The 20,260-nt window shown below is 38.6% G+C and overlaps 2 protein-coding genes across 2 annotated transcripts; both read left to right on the forward strand.

Annotated features, from left to right (window-relative positions):
* Window positions 1-4,102: 4,102 nt before the first annotated feature.
* On the forward strand, window positions 4,103-5,065 carry LOC119254162 (olfactory receptor 5A1-like). The gene has a single exon (XM_037521285.1). The coding sequence runs from the start codon at window positions 4,103-4,105 to the stop codon at window positions 5,063-5,065; it is 963 nt and encodes a 320-aa protein (XP_037377182.1).
* A 6,346-nt stretch (window positions 5,066-11,411) lies between these two features.
* Window positions 11,412-14,563, forward strand: LOC119254164 (olfactory receptor 5A1-like). The gene is made up of 2 exons (XM_037521286.2): window positions 11,412-11,421; window positions 13,598-14,563. The coding sequence occupies exon 2, from the start codon at window positions 13,601-13,603 to the stop codon at window positions 14,561-14,563; it is 963 nt and encodes a 320-aa protein (XP_037377183.2). The 5' UTR covers window positions 11,412-11,421; window positions 13,598-13,600.
* The last annotated feature ends 5,697 nt before the right edge of the window (window positions 14,564-20,260 follow it).

Below are 20,260 nucleotides of genomic sequence, written 5' to 3' on the forward strand. Positions count from 1 at the left end.
AACATTGCAAAGTAATAATAGAGGGCTGAACCAATAACAATGATGCACTGAATTTCAGGGAGAATTTCCTACAGTCAAAGTAGGCTTGTCTATGCTTTCCAGACTTATCCATCCTACGGCCCTTGTTTTTTGTTATCCCCTTTAGGAATCTGTTTTAAAATAATGATATTAACTTGGTTTCCCTTTAAATACTTGACTTCAATTCTGGTTGAAGAAAGAAAACAAGCAAGAAACAAACTCATCCCTGTATAAAAGCTCATGTACAGTATCTTTGGTCTTCTGAATTAGTTCAGTTATATTTCTGTGCTTATTTCTGGTGATCCTGAGGGTAGGAAGACACTAACAAGTGTGTGCACTGATTCTGGAGGGGGCCCACTGTAAATACTGGCAGTATTGGTCTTACATGACATCGGTACTTTTCATCCCAACATCTTGACTTTTATTAATTAATTTTTGCCTGAACAAACCCTTAAACTTGCCACATCCTATGAATGTAAGAAATGGGTAGGATTTGTCTTTTTTGGACCCAAACAGTGAAATCTCCAGTGAATATTTCTATCAGTCTACATTTCTTCTTCACAATTTCTTGGGAAATGATGAACACATTCAAAAATTCATCAAGGGGAGTGAATATATTTAGATTTTCTTTTCATCTAGCTGTTCAAATTTTAACAAGGTAAAACTTATCATGAGTAAGTGAAAAAATTCACAACCCCAACTCTTATTTGGTAGTGATGGGTCACGAAGAATACGTTCAGTTATGACTGACTCTGTTACCAGAATGTAATAAGTAAAAAATATGTAGTCGCATTGACTGATCAAAACTTGACATTGTACTATGTGATGCACATTTTCCTTAAAAATAAATCCAGTGCAATAAAGATGTGGTATTTATTTTAAAAGGCTCCTAAGGATAAGGCAGCCTGTTCAGGGGGCTGTTAATCCTTACAGTGTTTGTTGGTCCCTGGCACAATGAGAAGCCGTTAAAATAAATGGAGGTGGAGAACCTGACAAAGCAAACTGAATAGATGATAATTTATTTGGCTTTTATCTTTATGGTTTGACTTGCTTCTATGAGAGGTCTGAAGCTGCATCTTCCAAGAGAAAATGATGTCTCACAATCTGCCCGGATGATGATGTGTGACAATATCTCCCAAATAACCAGTAAAGTCTAGCATCTCCATCATCACTAGCTCTGGATACCATTGTCATTCACAGTCATCTGGGGGCAATCAGTGATGGTAATAGTCATAGGCAACACCTATTTAACAGTTATTGCGTACTGGAATGTGTGCATAAATTTGCTTACACATATATAGTCCAGGGGCTGTCTCTGTTTTTACCTCATTATGAGTAAAGCGTATTTCAGGAGTTTAAGCCAATAATAAGTTACAGGAATGAGAAAGTAACAGAACTAAAATTTCCCCCATTTCATTGAGACATAGCTGACCATTAGCATTGTTAGATGTAAGGCATATAACAGTATCTTGAAATATGTGTGTATTGTAAAATGACTACTGTATAAAATTATAACATCTATCACTTCATATATTTATAAAATTCTCACCCGGTGATGAGGATCTAAGGTCTTCTCTCTTAGCAACTTTCAAATGTACGATCTAGTATTGTACAAATGTACAATCTAGTACCTCCCTTGCTGTTGGTGACATCCCACACTTTATTTTTATTATAACTAGAACGATGTACCTTTTGATCATGGTCCCCTGTTTCTCCCACACCCACCAGCCTGCAACATTCTCTGTTTCTATAATTTTTTTTTTAGATTCCATATAAATTTGATCATATAATACTTGCCTTTCTCTTTTTGATTTAACTCACTTTGCATAATGCCTTCAAGGGCTATTAAAGTCACAAGGCAGGATTTTCGGTTTTTCAATCACAAATGATACCTCACTAAATATAGATAAATATATAATAGATATTTACATGCATTCGCCTGTCCATTTTTTAATACCAAGTTACATGTCCATGGTATGGTTCGTTGGGTTTTACTGTCAGATTCAGAATCTTCTGGGCCAGTTTGTTCGCAATATTTACTAGAATGTTCCGCTTGATGAAGAACTTCTTTCTCTTTTTTGGCCATAGTCTATTTTGGAATTCACTTGCCTTAATTTCTTTCATCCATCATTTTGCTAAATATCTTTCCCATTGACTCTATTATCCTGAGTGTCAAAAGTCACAGTCATTATATTCTTTCATATAGATATTCCTATCATTTGATGAATTTTATTTTCAGATTTAGGATTGCTAATGTGATCTCCATGAAATAAATTAACACTTTTTAAAGAACTTTATTCCAAAGACAAAGATTTCAAACTGTAAATAAATGTCTCAAAAATTCAGAATTCCAGAGTTGATGTGTCCTTGGGGAGAAAGCTGGATTTATTCAGACCCAGCAGGAGTTTGACTCACCCACAATGATAAATCAAAGTCATAGAGTATGGGAAGTAGCACCTCACATATTAAAGAGTAACAGAAGAGTTGTCACTGCATTAAAAACTAGTCGTAATAAAAAGTCACAGGGAAGGAAAAGGCAGCTGTGGCCATGACCCTTGAGACAGAGTAATGATGTTATTAGTGACATTTATTGAGGTATTTGAGTTCACAGGAACTGTGCTAAGACCTTCTTGTTCTCTCGTTTCATAACATAACAATCCTATTATAGTAGCTATTATAATTACACTATTTTTACAAGTGAGGAAATGGATATGTAGAGATATAAAAATTTTGTATTCATTTTTATGGATAATATGATAAAGTCCAATTTGGAGCCCAATTCTTACATTTGAATAACTGTATTTTAAAACACTATATTTTAGAATAAGAGAGTGTGTGTGTGAGATTTACTTCCAAAAAATCCATCCTAAAGTGGAATGCTGCCCCTCTGGATTCTCTTTCTGGTGTGAGTTCACGGATATAAAGAAGTTCTGTGTCGGGGTGTTCTCATGACCATCTGGGGACAAGGACAGCTGCTGCCCCTTGAGCAGACACTCACTGCTGGGGGCAGAGTAGTGTGTTTGACTCAGAGATGCAGGTCTTCATTTTCCTGTACTGACTCCAGTGTATATGGAGAAAAGAATTCCAGAACCTGCCTCAATTTTGAGTTCCCATGTCCATTGTCTACACGTCCTGACATTCATGAGCTCAAGTGACCATCTTCTGTAGGATGAGTCTTACCCCTGGAAGTGACAGTGGACTCCGTGGTGACTGAGAATCTATTAAGACCATGCACAGGGCTGATGGTGGTTTTGCTGGGAGAAGGGTCAGAATTTTCAACAGATTTTCAAAACTATTGTTGACTCAATGAAGAGAAAGTTTCACTCTCCCAGGAAATTTAAATTTTAAGTAACTTTGAATTACAGAAGACAAACCTGCACATTCATGAGGCACTATCAGCTCTCTATTATCTGACATCTCCGGAGACTTCCTAAAGTTATAAAGTTGGTTAAGTCACATCCATTTCCAAGCCGCTACTGGCCATGTACCATCTTCCATGATTTTTTTTTTATTATTCCTGTATCTCATCAGACTATGTGAACATAGAAAGGCAGTTACAAAATTGTCCGCTCTCAATGATTGTAGATTCATAAATGCTATAAGCCAAAATAAATGCTAATCCTCAAAATGATTTTAAAGAGCACCCAGTAGGCATCCTCATTTTACATTGACGCTTAGGTGATACATGGTCTTTTCCAAGCACTGGTCACGTGGGGCTGCCTAGTTAAAGTGACCATCTTCACCTGTGCAGATAAGACAGTGTCTCCCTGATTTGGTGTAATTCACATTGCCATGTCATTGTAAATTTGAAAGGGACAAAGAAAATCAAGATATCTAAGTGGATAAAGCACTGATGATGCCTCACTACTGTGTTTTGTCCAATAGGCAGAGTGAGAGTATCTATCCAACATAATTTTTCAGTTAAGCTTGGTTACTGTACAAAGGGGCAAGATGAACTCACTGAAAATGATACATGTTTGCATATTTAGTGAGTTGCATGAGAGAGAAAAATGAAGAATATTCTTTTCTTTTTTTTTTTTTTTTTGAGAATGAAACCATTTCATCTTTCATCTTTTCTCCGCAGATGGTGCCAAGCAGGTCCATGCAAGAGGACAGAAACCACACACCTGTGACAATGTTTGTTCTCATGGGAATCTCAGATGAAAAAGAGCTGCAGCTTAGCCTCTTTCCAGTTTTCCTGGTGATCTACCTTGTGACATTATTCTGGAACCTGAGTCTCATCATCCTAATCAGGATAGACTCCCACCTGCACACACCAATGTACTTTTTCCTCAGTGCCCTGTCATTTATAGACATCTGCTACACTTCTTCCATCAGCCCAAGGATGCTTTCAGACTTCTTCAAAGAGAAAAAAATGATTTCCTTCATTGCCTGTGCCACCCAGTGGCTTGCAGCTTCCTGGATGGGTCAGGCTGAGAGCTGTCTCTTGGCCGCCATGGCCTATGACAGATATGTGGCCATTGGCAACCCTCTCCAGTACTCGACCATCATGGCACCTGGGCTTTGTTGGAAAATGGTTGCTGGGGCCCTTGTGTGTGGTTTCCTTTCTAGCTTAGTTGAGACAATCACTGGCTTTGAGATGTACTACTGTGGGCCAAATGTCATCCAACATTTCTTCTGTAACATACCTGAAATTATCAGTCTGTCTTGTTCTAATCCCTTCATTGGTCAAATGAGTCTTTTTGTGATAGTTTCTATTGTTCTTGGTGGTTCACTGGTTTTTATTTTGTTATCCTATGGTTTCATTGCAGCTTCTATCTTAAAAATATCCTCCGTCAAAGGTAGTGCCAAGGCCTTCAACACCTGTGCCTCCCACCTGGCGGTTGTGACTCTCTTCTATGGCACAGCCCTTGCTGTGTACATGCAACCTAGTTCTAGCCACTCCACGAAAAAGAACAAGTTTCTGTCTGTTTTCTATGTTATCGTTATCCCCATGTTAAATCCCTTTATCTATAGTCTGAGGAACAAGGAGATCAAGGAGGCCCTCAAGAGGGTGATGAAGAGGGCAACACATTTACCTCATTAAATAATATTTGGTAATGTTACCTGAATAAAGAAAGCAAAAAATAGGAAAACAAAACAAAATAATGTGGGACCAGGTATTTGTATTCCTAATTGCAGACAGTGGTAAGAACACATCAGTCCTATTTTCATAAGAATATCTGGGCTGAAAAGGTCAGAATCTGGCTTCTTGATTCCTAATGTCCTGATCCTTAGTGCTGTCCACGCAGGGATTTTTCTCAATAGCAGCTCCACATGGCAGGAAGCTTGAAAGCCCATTTTCAGGATTAGTCTCATGTAAATAAACTGAGTTTGGCAACACAGATGTTGAGATGTTGTGATTGATTTTGTGTCTAGATAAAGGAGAAGAACCTGGGATATTACACAAACTGTATTTTCTTCTCTGAGTTTCTTTTACTTATTTGCATATATATATATTTCAATTGAGAAGTAAAAGAATGTTTATTAAATAGTGAAAATTAAAATTTGAGAAATGAACACATTGTAAACTTAATTCTGGAGGTTGAAGGAGGGAGTGAGAGAGAAAAAAGAAGGATTGAGGATAGGAGGATGAGGAAGAAAAGTCTTTTTATTCCCACCAAACTTGTTTCTTCTACTTTATTCTGGAGTCACCTTGTAAAGTGAATTGTGAAAAAGAGACAGGAGCATGGAAGAGTTTATTTAAGAGTAAAGGTTGGGGAAACACTCTGAGGTTAGAAAGAAGCCAGAAGAAGCATCTTCTGGGCACAGGTGCACCTGGATCATGTTCCATGATATCTTCCTGGAAACTAGACTCAGAAACGATGGCTGCCATGTTGTGTCCTGAGTTTCCCAAGCTCAGGCAGCTCCTGAGTTCCCCAAGCTCTGAGCCTCTTGGGTTTCCAGGGTCTTAAGTTTGACCAAGAAGCAGAAGATTCAGCAGCCCTGGGGGTGCCACAGAAACAGACTCCAACCAGTGAATTTATAGAAAATTTACTAAACAATTATTTTATTTTCCATACAATAGTTCATGTACTAAGTATCATACTTTTTACAATAGTATGTGTGTAACATTCAGACTTCATGTCAATCCATGTTTAAGTATGATTTCTTTAGGTTACTCATGAAGTAAGAACTAATCTCCCTGTCTCAGGCAGACTTCTCAGCATGTTGAGTTCCACCATGTTCTTCCCAGGACCAACAATCCATCCATCACCATTTTTTTTTGGTATGATATTTATTTTATTGGAATTTTCTAGAATTCTTTTAAAAAACTTTATTTTATTTTATTTATTATTATATTATTATTTAATATCAGTTTTATATTATCTAGAAATAAGCATTTCAAATAATGAATACTGGATGAAGCAATAGTTTAGAGTAAAAAATTTTAAAAATATTTATTCATACATATTTTACATCATTTTTCAATTTTGTACATACATGATTGTATGCTTTCTCCTCTCAGGTATATTCTCTGTAAAATTTCCACCACCAATTCACCCATGAACCGTCACCATAGGGAGTCCCTTACCATCACCATCTTTGTAACTGATCACTTTGAAGCATTGGCTGGTGGGATTGCAGAGATTAAAGCAAAACATGGTTAAAAGATTGTGATTTGCAATTAACAGATCTGCCTTACTAAACTTATTTCTAGCTTACTTTGTCAATAGGTGCCCTTAAACAAGCTACTTACACACATAAAGGGTTGTAAGAGTGGTATAGATGTATTTTTTCTATGTTTTCCATGCAAAAAATGCATCATGACTTTTCCAACAACCCAATAATGTCCTCATCTCTACAAGGAGAAGATGACTGGATCTTCCTCAAAAATGACAAAACAACTGAGAACTAGACATGAAGATACCTATCCCAGAGCCTGGTATATGGTAATACTTAGTAATGCTAACTTATACAACTAGTATTATTCAATTTTATTACTCCATATCACATATGTCAAGAGAAATCCTGGTAACTTGCTAAAAAGGGATAAATTTCACAGCTTTAGAATATCTACTCCAATTGGGACATAATAGTGAGTAAAAATCCCTTACTCCCACCTCTGCAGCTTCACTGCACAAGGAGGCAGTCATCAGGAAAGCAGAAGGAGCTCATGTTCATAGATGTGAACACATGTGGACATGTTACCATGATCTGAAATCTATTCCATTAACTTGTTCACTTCCCTCAGTTCATTCCTCTGTATGCTTAGATTTTAAGTCTTCTTGTAATATTTCTTGGAGTGAGGGTTTAATAGTAGCGAATTTCTGGAGATTTTGTTTCTTAGATGGTCCTTATTTTCTCATATAGGAAGGAGAGTTTTGCAGAATAAAGTATTCGTGGCTTGCATTTTTATGTCTTGGTGTTTTTTGAATATGTTGTTCCATTCTCTTCTTGCCCATAGTGTTTCTTCACAGAAGTGTGATGTCAGCCTTTGGTTTCCCTTTATAGGTTAAGTGATTCTTTCCCCTGTCAGCGTCATTAATTTTTCTTTGTCTTATACTTTTAAATCTTCACTATTATGTGTCATGCTGTAGTTCTGTTTTTATTATGGTGATTTGATTTTCTTCTTGCTTTATTTCCTTTCATATTTGGGATAATCTCTTCAATTATTTCCTTGAATAGTTCCTTAGTTCCTCTGTCTTTCTCTTCACCTTCTACAATTCCTATGACTCATATTTCCTTCTCCTCATGGCATTGGATAGTTCTAGAAGTGTTTCTTCATTCTTTTTCCTTTGTCCTTCTCTTTCCTCTTTTTTGATTCTTTTTATATCTGTATCTTCAAGAATACTGATTCTTTCTTCATTTCATCAATTGTTTTCATTGCCTTTTTAAAAGATTTATTTATTTATGCCTATAAGAGCTGGGGTACAGGCCAGAGGTGTGGGGGGTGAGAGGATTCACCAGAGAAAGAGTGGGGAGCAGAACAGGCAGACTGACTGAAACACACTGCTGCGGGGAGCAGTGGGCAAGACAGGAGATGTCTGCTATGCCATGTTGGTAGCTCTCTGACTGGCTGGGGATTGAACTTGAGCTGCTAGGCTGCGGATAGCTTCACAGTGCTGTGCTTACCCCCTTGAGCCACCATGAAGGCCCACAAGTAGATGTTTTAATGAAGAATTAGTAATGCAGCACTATTTGGAAAGAACTATCAGAACACATGAAGACAGCTTCTATTAATAGAAGGCATCCTGTGTAATACACACTCTGATAAGTACTATTCAGACATTACTAATTGGAGTCTCTTCATGAAGTGTGACTCCATGAAGTAACTGTGACTGCAGCCCTTTCATAGGTTATAAACAGAGACTTGAGAGACTAATTTGCTATGTCACACAACCAATAAGAGGACGAGTCAGATCTAACCCCAACTGATGGACACCATTGCCCATGATTGTTAACATGGCAGTTGGTGCCTTGTCTTAAAATAGTTTTGTAGCATTTTTTCTTGCCTCAATTTCCTTTCTTATGAATAGGGAATGATACATATCTTCTTCACAGGGCTGCTATGATAATAAATTTTAGTCAGGGAAATGATAAAATATATATACTGGTATATTTAAATTATAAATGCAAAGTGTCTACATATCTAATTTATTGTTATTATTTATCAAGTGTTGTGTCATCTTGGGCAAATCCCTTAGCTCTTCTGGTTCAACTAACATACCTGGATGTTAAAAGTATGATATGGGGCCATTCCAAGACCTTTCAATTTCTAATGACTCCAAGTGTTTAATTAATGCAGCACTATCTGGAAAGAACTATCAGAACACATGAATGATGGCTTCTATTAATAGAAGGCATCCTGTGTAATACACACTCTGAATAGTACTATTCAGACATTACTAATTGGAGTCTCTTCATGAAGTGTGACTCCATGAAGTAACTGCGACTGCAGCCATTTCATAGTGATAAACAGAGACTTGAGAGACTGATTTGCTCAGGTCAGACAAGCAGTGAGAGGATGAGTCATATCCAACCCCAACTGACGGACACCATTGCCTGTGATTGTTACCTTGGGAGTTGGCTTCCTGTCTTAAAATAGTGTTGTAGCTTTCTTTTCTGTCTCAAGTTCTTCTCCTATGAATAGGGAATGATACATGCATTATTTTTTTATAGCTTTATTTATTTATGCATACACGAACTGGGGTACAGGCCAGAGGTGTGGGGGGTGAGAGGGTTCACCAAGACAGATTGGGGAACAGAACAGGTGGGCTGACGGAAATACACTGCTGAGGGGAGCAGCGGGTGAGTCAGGAGAGGTCTGCCTCACCACGTGGGTAACTCCCTGGCTGGGGATCAAACTCGGGCTGCAGTGGCTGTGGACAGCTTTATAGGTTGTGTCTTAACCCCTTGCACCACCAGGGAGGCCCCGGCGAATGATACTTGTATTCTTCACAGGACTGCTATGATAATAAATTCTAGTCAGGGAAATGATAAAATGTATATATTGACATATTTAAATTGTGAATGCTTGGTAAGCAAGAAGTGTCCGCATATCAAATTTATTGTTATTATTTAATCAAGTGCAATGTCATCTTGGGCCGATTCCTTACACTTCTGGTTCAAATAACATACCTGTATATTGAATGCATGATATGGGGCCATTCCAAGACCTTTCAATTTCTAATGACTCCAAGTGTTTAAAAAAACCCTATAACCCTGAGATTATACCCGGACTATGGGGAAGAAAAGACCAGAAGGAACTGGAAAAAATGGGGCAGATTAGTTGTGACCAGAGCTCCATGGCAACATGACCCCAGAGAGCAGGTGCCTGGAGGTTCCCTCCACCTAATTGTCTTTCCCCCTCACTCTGCTGCCCTCGATAATAAATATTAGAGGACTCCCCGCTTGTGGGCATCTCTCTTGCTGTCAGTGAACAATCTGTTTCATGGCTCACAGCTCCCATCCTGGAGTCAACCAGGTCCATTCTGGAACGTTTTTCAGGGAAGAAATAAGCTATTTCAATTTAGCAAGGAGTGTGTATTGCTGAGGACTCTTGGTCAAGGTGAGAAAGCAATATTAGATTAATAGAAGATTCTGTGCTATCTCAATAGTTGTCTAAGCCTCCAAGCAGGAGCTGCGGAGAACAAGGTGTATGGCATTCATTCACTCATTCTTCGCCACCACCCTCCTCCTCCCGTCCCTATCTTCCATTGCTGGGTCTTTCTGTGGAACGTTCCTCCTTATCCAAATTCCCTGATCTCAGAGACAAGGTTAATGTCAGGTGTTACTCCAGGGTGAGGGCTATGTTGAGATCTAGTTCTGTAATTCTCAAGGACTTGATACTGAACTCTGCCACTTTCTGCTTTTTCATATAGGAACTGGGGATAATATGTCATCTTGAATCAGTGGAGATGGTGTCTGTAAATATGGAAATGCTACAAACATTAATAATTGAGTGATGAATGGAAAGCAGTGATGTACTGAGTTTCAGGGAGAATCCCTATGGTCAAGCAGCATTGTCTGTGCGTTCCACACTTATCCATCCCAGGGACCTTCCCTTTGTTATCCCCTAAGGAATCTGTTTGAAAATAATGATATTAAGTTGATTTACCTTTAAATTCATGGCTTCAGTTCTGTGAAGCAAGAACCAAGCTTGTCCCTGCCTAAGAGATATTCCAAAGCTTCTGTACAGTGCCACTGGACTTTGAATTCTTAAACTATAACTCCATTCTTATCTCTGGAGATTCTTAGGATCTGAAGCCACTCACAAGGGTGTGCATAGGTTCTGGAGGGGCCCCGTGCAAGTCCTGGCAGTATTTGGTTTACCATCTCATCTAATTTTCTCATATGACACTGGTATTTTTCATTCCACAACATCTTGACTTTTTATAAATTGATTTTTTTATCTGTGCAAATTACTAAACTCACTGCATCCTAAGAATGTAAAATTGGGTAAGGTTTTGATGACTAGGTCCTCACAGTGAAATCTCCAGTGAATATATCAGTCCACATTTCTTCTTCACAATTTTTTGGGATATGATGAGGATATTCAAATAATTCATCAAGGAGAGTGAGAATATTCAGATATTTTTGTCAGTAAAAAATGTAGTCCCATCGACTGATGAAAAACTTGACATTGTACTGTGTGATGCTCATTTCACTTAACAATGAATCCAATATAATAAATATGTGACCTTTACTTTAAAGAGCTCCTAAGGATAGGGCAGACTGTTCAGTGGGCTGTTAATCCTTATAGTAACAGAACTGTTGTCACTACATTAAAAACTAGTCATAATAAAAAGTCAGATGGAAGGAAAAGGCAGCTGTGGCCATGACCCTGGAGTCAGAATAATGATGTTATTTGTGACATTTATTGAGGTATTTGTGTTCACAGGAACTGTGCTAAGACCTTCTTGTTCACATCTCATTGTATAACACAACAATCCTTTTGAGGTAAGGATTATTATTACAGCCATACTACAAGTGAGGAAATTAAGAGGTAGAGATGTTCAACTTTTGTATATGTCATATAGATAAAATGAAAAGTCCATCTTGGAGCCCAATTCTCTCATGTGAATATCTGTGGTTTAAAACACTGTATTTTAGAACAAGAGTGTGTGTGTGTGAGATTTACTTCCAAAAAATCCACCCTAAAATGGAAGACTGCCTCCCTGGATTTTCTTTTCTGGTATGAGTTCCCGGATAAAGATGTGCTGTGTTGGGGTGTTCTCATGACCATCTGGGGACAAGAACAGCTTCTGCCACTTGGGCAGACACTCACTGCTCAGGGAAGAGCTGTGTGTTTGGCCCAGAGATGCAGGTCTTCATTTTCCTGTACTGACTCCAGTGAAGGAGATAAGAATTCCAGAACCTGCCCCAGTTTCTCAGTTCCCATGTCTATTTTGTACACATCCTGACATTTATAAGCGAAAGTGACTCTTTTGTAGCATGAGTCTTACCCCTGGAAGTGACAGTGGACTCTGTGGTGACTGGGAACCCAATAAGACCATGCACAGGGGTTGGCGGTGGCTTTGCTGGGAGGAGGGTCAGAGTCTGCAAAAGGTTTTCCAAAGTATCACAGACTCAATGAAGAACAAAATACTCTCCCTGGTGATTTAACTTATAAGAATCTAAGAACTTAGTAAGAAAAATCTGTAGGTTCAAAGAAGGGAGCGTGAGGCTCTATTAAGTCTGTTTTAACTTCTCAGGAGACCTCCTGGAGTTATGTGGGTGGCTTAGTCACATCCATTCAGAAGCCACGACTGGGCATTGCCTCCTTCCATGAAACTATGATATTATTCCTGTCTCTTTGGGACTTTGGAATGCAGAAAGACACAAAAAGTCCATCTTTATTAAAGATTAATTGAATACTAATTCCCAGGGTATTTATTTTTGGATTTTATTTTGTTTTTATTTTTTTATTTAAGTATTTTATTTTATATAATTCTTACATCTTCTTTCATCTTTGCACAATGCATGCATTTTCGTTTTGGTTATATTCCCCATACAATTGCACCCCCCCTTATTTTGACTCTAGTCCTTCATTTCCCTGCCCCTCCCCCCCTTCCCCCCACTCCGTAGTGTGTCTCTGGTTTATAGTTGCTTGCTGATTTTGATTTTTGCTTTGTATTGATTAGTCTTTTTCCTGGTATCTTATTTAGGTTTTCTAAATTCCTGCTATGAGTGAGATCATCCAGTATTTTTCTTTGTCTTTCTGACTTATTTCGCTGAACACGATCCTTTCTATCTCCATCCATGTTGCTGCAAACTTCATGTGTTTATCTTTTTTGAATGCTGAGTAATATTCCATGGTGTATATGTACCACATCTTCTTGATCCAGTCATCCATTTTTGGGCATTTGGGTTGTTTCCATAGCTTAGCTATTGTAAATAGTGCTGCAATAAACATAGGGGTGCAGGTGCCCTTTGGAATTACTGTTTCTGTGTCATTTGGGTAAATACCTAGGAGTGGAATTGCAAATCAAAACTACCATGAGATACCATCTCACACCAGTGAGAATGGCACATATTAAAAAAAACTAGCAACAATAAATGTTGGCGAGGTTGTGGAGAAAAAGGAACTCTTCTACACTGCTGGTTGAGTGCAAACTGGTCTAACCGCTATGAAGAGCTGTGTGGAGATTTCTTGACCTACTAAACATAGAGCTTCCATATGATCCCAGGGTATTTTAACGAGCACCTACTGGAATTCCCATTTTACACTGAGGCTTCACATGATACAGGGTCTTTTCCAAGCCTTGGGTCACATGGGGCTGCCTAGTTAAAGTGACCGTCTTCACCTGTGCTGATAGGACAGTGTCTCCCTAATTTGGTCTAATTCCCATTGCCATGTAATTTTAAATCTGAAAGGGTCAAAGCAAATCCTGATACTTTAGTGGATAAAGCACTGCCGATACCTCACTACTGTGTCTCATCCCATAAAGAGAGTGACATAATTTTTCAGATAATTTTTCAGTTAAGATTTGTGATTATACAAAGATGCAAGATTCATTCAGCACCAGTGACTCATGTTTGTATATTTGGTCAGCTGCATGAAAGAGAAAATAGAGGGGTGTTTCTTTGTATTTTTTTGAGAATTAAACCATTTTATCTTTCATCTTTTTCTCAGCACATGATGCCAAGTGAGTCCATGGGAGGGGAGAGAAACCTCACGTTTGTGACCATGTTTGTTCTCCTGGGAATCTCAGAAGAGAAAGAGCTGCAGCTTAGTCTCTTTCCAGTCTTCCTGCTGATCTACCTTGTGACATTATTCTGGAACCTGGGTCTCATCACCCTAATCAGGATGGACTCCCACCTGCACACGCCAATGTACTTTTTCCTCAGTGCCCTGTCATTTATAGATATCTGCTACACTTCTTCCATCAGCCCACGGATGCTTGCAGACCTCTTCAAAGATAAAAAAATGATTTCTTTCATTGCCTGTGCCACCCAGTGTTTTGTAGTTTCCTGGATGGGTCAGGCTGAGTGTTGCATCTTGGCCGCTATGGCCTATGACAGATACGTGGCCATTGGCAACCCTCTCCAGTACTCGACCATCATGGCGCCTGGGCTCTGTTGGAAGATGGTTGCCGGGGCCCTTGGGTGTGGTTTCCTTTCCAGCTTAGTTGAAATAGTCACTGGCTTTGAGATGTACTACTGTGGGCCAAATGTCATCCAGAATTTCTTCTGTAACATAACTGAAATTATTAGTCTGTCATGTTCTAATCCCTTTGTCAGTCAGATGAGTCTTTTTCTGGTGATTCTTTTTGTTGCTGGTGGTTCTCTGGTTATAGTTTTGCTATCGTATGGTTTCATTGCTGCTTCCATCCTGAAATTATCCTCTGTCAAAGGTAGCGCCAAGGCCTTCAACACCTGTGCCTCCCACCTGGCGGTCGTGACTCTTTTCTATGGCCCAGCTCTCACTGTGTACTTGCATCCTAGTTCTGGCCACTCCACGAAACAGAACAAGTTTCTGTCTGTGTTATATGTTATCATTATCCCCATGTTAAATCCTTTTATCTATAGTCTTAGGAACAAGGAGATCAAAGAGGCCTTCAGGAGGGTGATGAAGAGGACAACACATTTGTCTCATTGAGTGTCACATTTGGCGTGTTATCTGAAAAAAGAAAGCAAAATTCAGTAGAAAAAATAAAACTCATATTTGGTCCTGTTTTTCCACCCCTAGTGGAATGCAGTGGCCACTATATGTAGTGTCCTTTTATAGGTCATAAGAATATCTAGGCAGAAATGGTCAGATTCTGGCTTCCTGATTCCTGGTGCCCTTATGCTGTTTCTCCACGCAGTATCTATCTGAGCAGCAGCTCCAACACAGAGGGCAGCTAGAACTGTGATTCCATGATTAGACCCATGTAGATAAACCCTGTGTTTGAGAATTGAGATTTGATAGATTTTTTTATGTAGAGAAACGAGAAGCACCCAGGAAGTCACACAAACTGTTCTTTCTTCCCTGAATACTTTTACTTAATTGTCATTTATGTATATTTCATTAAAAAGTAAAAAAATGTATAAGTTAATTAGTGAAAATCTGAAATTGAGAGAATGAAAACAGCATAATTTTAATTCAGGAGATATAGGAGGAAGGAGAGAGAGAGACAGGTGGAAAGACTGTTCTTGTTTTATTCCCCCAATACCTGTTTGTTTTTTTCTAAAATATTTTATTTTATATAATACTTACATCATTTTTCATTTTTGCACAATGTATGCATTTTCATTAAGGTTATATTCCCCGTATAATTGCACCCCCCCTTATTTTGACTCTAGTCCTTCCTTTCCCTGCCCCTCCACTCCCCATAGTGTGTCTCTGGTTATAGTTGCTTGTTGATTTTGATTTTTACTTTGTATTGGTTAGTCTTTTTCCTGGTCCCTTATTTAGGTTTTCTAAATTCCTGCTATGAGTGAGACCATCTGGTATTTTTCTTTTTCTTTCTGACTTATTTTGCTGAGCATGATCCCTTCTAGCTCCATCCATGTTGCTGCAAACTGCATGTGTTTATCTTTTTTGATTGCTGAGTAATATTCCATTGTGTATATGTACCACATCTTCTGTAATTGGAGTCAGCTTGTGCAATGAATTGTGCAAAGAGATCTCGTCAGGAAAGGAACACAAAAGTAAAGGTTAGAGAAATACTCAGGGGCTGGAAGAAGCCAAATGCATCATAGTCAGGCACAGGTGCCCCTTCATGCCTAAGGGCAGGCTCCAACAGCCTTTAAATTCAGATATGATGGCCGCCAAATGATGGCCAACAAATGGCCACCAAATGATGGCCACCAATATGATGGCCAACAAATTCAGATATGTTGTGCCTGCAGAGGCAGGACCTGAATCCCAAATATCTCTCCTCCTCGGTTTCCAGGACCTTACGTTTGATTGGAAAACAGAAGATTCAGCTGAATTTGGGTGGCCAGATTCTTAGAAACAAACCGAGAGAACTCATAGAAAATTGACACAAAGATTATTTTATATTCCAGACAAGAGTTCATGGGCTTGGTGGCATACCTATTTCATTAGTATGTGTGCCACATTTCTATTTCATGTAGCTCCATGTATGAATATGATTGCTTCATAGGATTCATCCAGTGAGAAATAATCTCCCTGTTTCAGGTGGGAACCTGTGCATATTGAATCCACCATGTTCTTCCCAGGGAGCAGCAATACAAGATGATCTTTGTAATTGATGGCTCTGCAGCATTGGCAGGTGTGATTGCAGAGACTAATGCAACTTGCAGTTAATAGAATCTGTTCTTTAGAGATCAGACCTGTGATTAGTAAACTCATCTGTAACATATTTTGTATTTAAGTGCTCTTATGCAATCTACTTCCACACATGTTTTCCTCACCTCTACAATGAGAATAATAATTGTTACTGCCTCATAGAATCAAAACCATTAACTCCAAACCGGTGGTTGTGCCTCTCTTAGCATGTGCATCCTTCTTCTGCCACTCCACGAAACAGAATAGGTTTCACACGTGTTCTATGTTGTAACTATGCCCATGTTAATCCTTCTTCTCTGTAATCTGAGGAACGAAAATGATAAACAGATCTCAAGAGACTGATAAGGGGATAACATTTAACTTAGCAACAATGGATTTTTGAACTTCTCTAAGGAACATAGTTTAGAATATGTGACACTGTCAATCTCAAAAGAGCTAATTAGAGAGAAGAAAAGAATATCGCGTCTTTAATTGCAGACCCCATCATTTAGCTGCCAACACAAGTGATGTGATTGTGGTGGTGTTGCAAATACTGAAGGCAGATAAAAAAGGCTGTTGTCATTATTAGAACCATGTGATACAATTATGTTTTGAGAAGAGATGCTACAGGTGTCAGATGGAGAGAAATGGCAACAATGGAATAAACCATCAGACTGTTCATTTCCTGATTTTTTATTTCTTTTTATTTAGCAAATAAGAATTTATTATAAATCAATATAATTGTGGAACATTAATATGAGAACAACTATTTTAAAAGTAATACTTTATAATTTTAACACCAAGGGAGAGAGCAGAATGAGTGAATGTGGGTTGTGTATGTATACGTGTGTGTGTGTGTGTGTGTGTGTGTGTGTGTGTGAGAGAGAGAGAGAGAGAGAGAGAGAGAGAGAGAGAGAGAGAGAGAGAGAGAGAGAAATAATGAAACAGGGTGAGGTTGAGAGAGATAGATGAGGAGGAGTAGGAGAAGGAGGAAATAAAGGAGGAGGAAGAAGAGCATTGGGAAGAGGAATTGAGGAGAGGAAAAATGACTGCTCCAGGCTTACTCTGAAATTACTGTTTCTGCCATGTCATTCCTTGAACCTTCTTTTGAAGTGAACTGAAAAAAAAATAGGTTATGGAAATTCTCTGAGGCTAGAAAGGACTTAAATTTATCAAATTCTGAGCTTATATGGGTTGGAACACGTTCCATGGAAGCTTCCAGAAACTGAATAAGATGGCAGAAATGATGGCCCCCATGTCGTGTCTCTAGAAGTGGAGCCAAAATCCCAGAAATGTGAGCCCCTCAGAAGTTTCAGGGTCTTCAGTATATCCAGGATCAGAGAGTCATCAGACTAGGGAGTCCCATGAGACTCAGCGTCCAATAGCAACCAAAAAATATTACAAAAATGTACAAAAAAGATTTTCTTTAGACAATGGTGAATGACGTAAGTGTCTGTAATACATTTGTATTTATGGAACATTATGCCATCTAGAATTGCATAGATTTAGTTTTTAAATAAACATGTAAAGGTGATAGGTGACATACTCTCCACATATCACATGTAGAATATTGGGGTATATAGAGTTCTGCCAAGCTTTTCCCAATGTAGCTACAATTCATTATGTATCTCATGAAATTGATTTATGGAACAAAAATAGCTCCTACTGCCTGAAAATGGCCTTCATTGTTTGGCTGGGGCATGCCATTCTGACCTTTAGTGGACCTCTTTAAATTATCTTAAGAAAATGTTCAGTTGCCTTGAAAGATGACTGTGGAATGGGGCAAAATTGTGGTTGGAAAAATGGAGCAAGAGAGGAAAGAGAATATAATAGGGAGGGAGCAAGGGCCTATGTTATGGATTATGGGGTCTCTGGTGGTGGGTGAGCTGTGGCAGCAAAATCTGAGCGGGGTCCAACACTCCTGTAATTCAAACAGTGATGTAAACCAATATTAACTCAATAAAAGCTATTTAAATCAAACTATTTTATTCTTATGAAAATGATGTGTTCTTAAAATATATAGAAGAATACATAGGTAAAACACTACAAGTCATACATCTCAGTAACATCTTTATATACAATCCCCCAAAGCAAAGAAAGTGAAAGTTAGGATAAACAGCTAGGATTATATTAAACTAAAAATCTGTGCAGCAAGAGACATTTACCAAAACAAAGAGACATTCTACTGATAGGGAGAAATTTTTTTTTTGCAATCCATTCAACTGATAAGGGATTTATCATAAAGATGTACAAAGAGCTCACACAACTAAAAAAAAAGCAAAGTAAACAATCCAGTCAAAAATTGACCAGAAGAACTTAAATGACCCTTCTTCAAAAAGAAAATGCAAATGGCCAATGACTTATGAAAAAAATGTTCAACATCCTTCATAATCAGGGAACTATAAATCAAAACCACAATGAGAAACCATCTTACACCAGTGAGAATGGCACATATTAAAAAAAACTAGCACAACAAATGTTGGCGAGGATGTGGTGAAAAAGGAACTCTCCTGCACTGCTGGTGGGAGTGCAAACTGGTCCAACCACTATGGAAAGCTGTGTGGAGTTTCCTCAGACTACTAATAATGGAACTACCATATGACTGAGCAATTCCACTCCTAGGGATCTACCCAAAGGACACAAAACATTAATTGAAAAGGATACCTGCATCCCTGTGTTTATTGCAGCATTATTTACAATAGGGGAGATATGGAAACAACCCAAATGTTAGAAAATAGATGACTGGATGAAGAAGATGTGGTATCTATACAAAGTGGAATACTATTCGGCAATCAAAAAGATAAACTCATGCCACTCGCAGCAACGTGCAGGGAGCTGAAAGGGATTATGCTCCATGAAGTAATTCAGAAGGAAAAAGAAAAATATTGGATGGTTTCACTTATAGGAGGAATGTAGGGGAACCACATAAGGGACCAGGGGAAAAATAAAAATAAAAAAAACAACAAAACGAAAAAACCCAGGCAACAATAAATCAGAGATATTCTGGAGGGGAAGAGGGGAGAGAGGGATCAAAACGAGGGCATGAAGAGAACAAGGGACTGTGGTGATGGTGCTTGGGTGAATTGGTGGTGGGAATTCTCTGAGGACTACACATGTGAAAAGAAAGCAAACATTGTAAAAAAAAGAACAGTGATGTAATATATCTATATATATAAATTAAGAAATCTTATTGCTAAAAAGAGAATGTGTTTAGTTAACATTTATATTATAGTGCTTATTAGGGGGAATATATAAACTAGAGTTTTGCAGGTGCAAAATCAAATGATGAATCCATTGCCCCATTTATGACTTTCTCCCAGGCAGAATGATTGACATGGAACAAGACTCTAATGGGACCTTGTCTAAAACTAGCTTGTATCTCTAATGACAACAGGTAGATGAGCTCCATTTCAAAAAGAATCAAGAAAGGTTGGTGGCATTTATATGTTTTAATGAAGAATGAGTAATATGCATGTTTTGGAATGATCAATATCAGAATATGTGAATGACAGCATCTATTAACAGAAGGCATCCCCTGTCATACACACTCTGATAAGTACTTTGCAGACATATCTAACAGGATTCGCTCCACCAAGGGCTACTCTATATAGTGACTCTGACTACCTGCCCAAGTGCAGGTGAGCGCCTGAGACTTGGAGGGGCTCCTGTGCTCAGGTCACACAACCAGTAAGTGAAGAGCCGGATCCAGCCTGACTGACTGACACCATTTCCCGTGGTTGTTACCATGGGCATCCTGCCCTGTCTTATATAGGTTTTATTGCATTCCATCCTGCCTCAGTTGCCTTTCATGAATAGGGAATAGTATTGCATACTTTGGGGCTTGCTATGACGATTATTTCAGGTCAGGGAAATGATATAATGTATGTATCACTATAAATGAAATGTGTGTGCTTGATAAGCAGAGTGTCCACATATCTCATTTATTGTTATTTAGCAAGTAGCTGTGTCAACCTGGGCAAATTCCTAGCTCCTCAGTTCAACTTACCCGGATATTAAATGTATGACATGGGACCATTCCTAAGACTTTTCAGCTCTAATGATTTTAAGTTTGTTAAAACA

The sequence above is a fragment of the Talpa occidentalis genome, unplaced genomic scaffold, assembly GCF_014898055.3.
Source record: "Talpa occidentalis isolate TD23 unplaced genomic scaffold, MPIMG_talOcc4v2.1 talOcc4.3, whole genome shotgun sequence".
In the NCBI taxonomy this organism is placed as follows: domain Eukaryota; kingdom Metazoa; phylum Chordata; class Mammalia; order Eulipotyphla; family Talpidae; genus Talpa; species Talpa occidentalis.